The 6,000-nt window shown below is 36.0% G+C and overlaps 1 protein-coding gene across 1 annotated transcript in view; it reads left to right on the forward strand.

Annotated features, from left to right (window-relative positions):
- The first annotated feature begins 4,354 nt into the window (after window positions 1-4,354).
- LOC117423300 (ras-related protein Rab-40B) overlaps window positions 4,355-6,000 on the forward strand; it is a 50,517-nt gene continuing 48,871 nt past the window's right edge. Inside the window, exon 1 of the mRNA XM_034038845.3 lies at window positions 4,355-5,332. Within this exon, the coding sequence (XP_033894736.1) occupies window positions 5,191-5,332 (142 nt within the window). The 5' untranslated portion in view covers window positions 4,355-5,190. The remainder of the gene's footprint in view (window positions 5,333-6,000) is intronic.

The following is a 6,000-nucleotide window of genomic DNA, read 5'->3' on the forward strand; positions in this document are numbered from 1 at the left end:
TTCATTGCAAAATCGCACTCTCTGGTACTGGATGCAACGTCTCCCTAGAATTTTATTAACCGCTGGGAGCACTCACAGTTAGGGACACTTCAAATGGAAACCTAGATCATAAATTACTACACATTTGCGACTCCCGAACTAAGGTCAAAATATCTAAACATAGAACATTTAGTAAAAATAGCAAATGCAATTAGAAGCTACTTATTCTTTCTGATGTTGTTGTTTTTTTGGGAGGGAAGTGCAGGTAAGTGATATTCTGAGGCTAACCAGCATTGCCATGTAACCCATAGATTAACAAAAATGAATAGAATTCACACAAGAGATCAGTTTAATTCTTTGCATTTTATTTGCTATGTCATTGCACCACACATCACATATATTGTGTATTTTGTAAGGGCTAATCACAGAAAATGTAATACTTTCTAAGTGCTGCTGTGGTATAACCCCTTTCTCACATACACAAGTATGCTAAGTGCCATTAAAGAGCATCCCTAAACCCTTGAAAAAATAGGTCGTTTTTATTACACCTGGCCTCATTGTACATTAATAACTTTAACCAGCAGAGGGAGCTGTCCTCATTGTACAGTTTCTTCAAGTCACAGGAAAGGAAACAAACACGTAAGCAAAAGGTGTATTAGACTTTACATTATTTCTTTTTTAAGAATTGGTTATTTAAACCTAATTGCAGCACTTATTACACCTGGTACAGCAAGTAAGTAACTCATAGTCTTGTTTTAGTAGGTGCTGTAGAATTTACTTATTTAGCAATGTTTGTATTGTAAATATCTAAGCAGACAGTCACAGCAAGAAATTGTTTTTTGACAGAAAGTAGTCTGTTTATTATTCCTGTTAAATGCTGGGTGGTATATTGGTAACAGGACAAGTGGAGAAGGTTTGTGACTTTGGCCATTTATATTATGAATGACCACGACATGCACATAGCAGAAATGTTTAAAACTACTTATCACATAAACGTTAGGCAAAGGCAATAAACATATTACAAATTAAATTATCTTTTTATCTGCCAACAACGCACAAATTTAAATGAATAAAGAGCACTGATTACAAAAGCATTGTTTACATAGAATTCCCACAGATTAACAGTTACAAAACTCCAAACTTTATGTAGGCCTACTCTGTATTGCACAGAAATACATTAACACATTCAAACTGCAAACCTAATAAAAGCCTAAGCAAGTGCAACGCAAGAAGCAGAAATATAAAGGTATTGACCTCATTCTTGTAATTAACTTTAACAAACACTCTTCCGCTGTCAGTATCATAACTCTGTCCTTTGCTAATGCAACCTCCCCCCTGCACGTCCCCTTCAGAGTTGAGGTATTCAATTATTTTTTCAGTAAGCTTTCCATTTCTCTTTGCAGCCTTTGCACAACATTTTGCAAAGCTTGCACAGATACACGCATTTAGCCCTCCCAGCAGCTTTCTTTGACAGATCACATGTTGTCAAAGTTAACCCAAAAATGAGCCTGTTAAAATTAGCAACACGAAACAATGTCTTATTTTAATTGTTTTACTTACGAGCCGGTGAGAAACTGTAAACAGTGAAGATTATTTAATTAATATTTTTGAGACATATGATTGCCTGTTTTTGTTTGGTTATATATATATATATATATATATATATATATATATATATATATATATATATATATATATGTAGGCAGCTTAGAATTCACTTTGTAGGTCCTACTTTGGGGGAGGGAGCAAGGTTATATGGGCTATGTAGTTTTTTTTTTCTTTGCATTGAACGCCATCAAGAAAAAAACAAAACTTTGTAAAAAGCACGTAACTGTATACCAATATGTAGTACACAGCAACATTTTTATTAATTTGCAGCAATTGTGTGCAAGGTGGGATTTCTGTAATAAAAATGTCAAGTGGAATACCAGTGCACACAACAGTGGTAATTACGTATTAATAAACCCAAAATAATACTGCACTTGAATGCATGAGTGTAGTGTGAATGACCGTGGTACGTCATCGTTGTGACATCATGTCGCCTACCTCTTGTATGGTAAGGGTTAAGTTCCACTGTTACTTGTAAAAACAGCAGGGGGCTCTTTGCCGATGAGATTTGATTGAGCTTTCAAGGAAACTCATGGGCTACATTGCTGCAAACAGATTTCATATGTGCTCCTCAGCTGACTGATTCTTCCCCTGAAGCCCTCCCAATCAATACAGATTCAATCATTGACCTTAAAAGTCCCTCACTGTGGGCCAAACATTTTTGCAAGTACAGGTATCTCAGCCTTGGGTATTCTATCCCATCCTGACAGCAACACTCCACACTGCTGCTTCCTGTAGAAATCACAGGGACACAGATGTCTAGAGACCTTCAAATCCAGCGATCGTTTTCTGTACCAGTAACCCTTCCTCTGTCAGCAATTTGCCAAGTAACCTTTTGTGCTCCTTTTGAACAATGGACTGTCATTGATATGCCAGTTGTTCTTACAGAGCAACTCAGTTAGGGTATAAAATATATATTCTACTTGTTGGAGCTTTGTATATATATATATATATATATATATATATATATATATATATATATATATATATATATTCACGCATCACACCCTGGTGACTTTAAAACTCAGAGGTTAAAAGCACACTTGTGGCCTCAAAAGAGCTCTCAAAATCATATCAAATCTCACATCTTGCACACCACAGTGTAACCATTAAAGGCAGAAGGCAATGAGTCTGATGAGATCAATTATCAAATTAGTCTCACTCTCACCTTTTTGGTCTCACTTCGATGAGGCAAAAAAGCCCTACTGAACTAAGGCTGACTGAAATGGTCTTCAGCAGCTTGGCTTGTGGCTATTAACATTGCTGAGATGAAACCGTTTAATAAGACAAGACCTGGAAACCAAACAATACGGATGGCATGTGGTTGAGAGAATAATATATTTTAAAAAAAAAACTTTTCCATTGTACCTTCAGCCTGTCCCAGTTTAACACTTTGGCCCTAGTGGATTTAAGCAATACTTACATAAGGAATGTTTCATAGGGTTGAAATTCACTGATTCTACCTGATAGGCATCACTTTTACCTCGATGCAAGTAACTGTGAACCCAAATGCTTCAACAAACATCATCAAGTGCTCCTGGACTTGATCTGGGAGAAATATAAATTGCTGCTTGTGCAATAATACATGTTTTATGCTTTACATCAATAACTGTTGCTAAATATTGTTCTTTAACTGTAGGAGACCCACAGAAACACAAGGTGGTGATAGTGAGCTGTTTTCATTATGAAATTCTGTATTATTTACAAAGGCATAATATAAGAAAAATATTTTGCTTTGCTACCAGTGTTGTATATTTTATTATGAATGTATTACCATACCCACTATTTAAAGGTATGTGTGTATGTAACAAGCTCAGGTGTGTCTGATTAAAGTTATAATAAAACAAGGAATGGATTGAAAATGCTGTGCGATAGGACTCTTCTTTCCAGCTCTGTTATCTATACAATATTTCTCATTTGACCCCATAATTGCAGAATTATGACACAACTGGGTTAAAAAAAGATGTAATTTTCACTGTGAATAATAATTATTGCATTTAAACCACAGTAATAACAAAGATGCTGATGTATCACAATCTGAAAATGTAATTATTCTGTTGGTTTTGGATTATACCAGTTTTCCTGTCTTGTTTGCCTGCACGTGTAACATGATGTTTCATTTACACAATATCCAGTGCTTGGGACATTTATTTTGCTTTAATATAAGGAGGTCTGTGGTTAAGAGTGAAGTGGGGGAAAAAAACATAATGCTACCATTATATCTATATCTATATCTATATCTATCTATCTATCTATATATCTATATCTATCTATCTATCGAATGGTATCTTAAAAGAAATGGTATCTAAAAAGCAAGAGACTAGTTTAACTTAGTAAGGCCTCATTATACAGTATATCGATAATATTTCAGGGGGCTAATTCACTAAGTATTTCACCCCCCTTCACCTAGGAGTTGGTTTCGCATCTGGTTCAGGTCACAAATTATTTGACAAATTGAGTATATTTGTGCTTATTTGCGCATTAATTACATTATTCCAATGGATTTAACGGCGACATTCACCTTGTGAGCCATATCACTAACACTCAGCTTAGCCTTCTCACTGCGGGTGTTCGTGTCAAGAAATATCACGCGCTGGTAACAACAACAACAAACCATTCCCCCGCCCCTTTTCCCAGGGATTTGTCATAAGCTACACCCTCCTCCCTCTGAGGACGACTAGTCGAGTTCTCTGAAACTGACTGACAAATATAGAAACCAATGGAATGGGCGAATAGCCCTAGCAACCCGATAGAACGACCATTTGGATAACAGATGGGCCGGACTCTTGGCTAGCTGCGTGTGGAAGAAGACACACACGACACAGAGACAAAGTAAAGCAAATACAGCGAAAGCAACGGTTGAGTGGAGAGCTTGTCGGAGTACAGCGTGGTTCACAGTCGTGAGAACACGGTGTTTTTTTGAAGTGTCATTCTAATGACATGCGAAAGCACAGCAACAGAGAAAACCTTCATAGCGAAGTTTTTATTTACAGGCAACTTATTGCGTAGCTAAATGTGAAATTGCGTTATCCTAGGTGATAGCGTGAATGTACTGGTTTACAATCTACATATACACACAATGGACTAGTAAAGTTAACACAACCGAATCATGTGTTATATTATTACGAACACTATTAAAGTGATTGCATTTTCGAATCCAAGTTGCGAAGACAATTGGATATTTTGTTACTAGTTGATAATAACAGACTGACGTATGCGGATTAGGATCTAGAACTTGAAATTTGCTGCTGCGTGCTTAATCGACTTATTCACAAACTACGTAGCTAGTGGTAGTGTTATCGCAGAAGCCACAAAGTTATCATTTAATCTTAGTAGTATGCCATTTATATTTTGCTGGCTGAAAACTATAGGTTGCAAAATCTAAAGTGACAACACTATACAGTTATTTGCATAATTGAAAGTTCCTGTCCTGGAATTGTGAAACCGATGCACATGATAAAACGTGTGCAGTCAGTACAGAGAGATAGATTCCCACACAGCGTCGATTTTGGGAACAAGCAGTCGAAGGTGATCAAACGGTTTTTTTTGTGTTTTTTTTTTTTTTTTTCCATTACGGGACATCAACGTTGATATGCCAGGAGGATGACCAACAGAGGCAGCCCAGTGAAGGCTTATGATTTTCTGCTCAAGTTCCTGCTGGTCGGAGACAGCGATGCTGGGAAGGGAGAAATCTTATCAAGTCTGCAGGATGGAGCCAGCGAGTCTTCTTACGGATACAACATGGGCAAGTAACCAGCACGGCACCACCAGTCAGCATTTATAATGACCTGTCAAGATACAGTAGCCAACATTTAGCTGTGCAGTAGATGCACTTACAGTACTACTGTTTTTTTTTTTTTTTTCATTAGAGAATATAATTGTTTGCGTAAAATAAAAAAGAAAGAACATGCTTATTTAAACTTTGAAAACTTACTTAGAAAGAGGCATTCCATTGGCAATCCTATCAATTTGTTGTTTGACGAACAGGATAAGGAGTTTTATCTGGTGTGTGTGTGCGTGGAAAATGATGATAACTGATGATGTCTCGTTTAAAGTAACTCAGATTCTTAGATTTTTGTAATATATATATATATATATATATATATATATATATATATATATATATATATATATATATATATATATATATATATATATATACACACACACACACATTTCATCCATTGGAAAACCTGAATAACACTGAAATTGACAGTCAAAATTGACAGTTTTTGTAGGTATAATAATATGCCTATAGGATTTGAAACGGGAGTGTTTACATGGTACTGTATTTCTGTAGATTAAACGACCTCCTGTGATTTCCTGTATGGACAGATTACATCATACGTAATACATTAATTCATCAGTGTTAATGACATGCGTTTTAGAAGATTCATGTTTAAAGTAGATATT

This window comes from Acipenser ruthenus, chromosome 17 (genome assembly GCF_902713425.1).
Source record: "Acipenser ruthenus chromosome 17, fAciRut3.2 maternal haplotype, whole genome shotgun sequence".
Classification (NCBI taxonomy): Eukaryota; Metazoa; Chordata; class Actinopteri; order Acipenseriformes; family Acipenseridae; genus Acipenser; species Acipenser ruthenus.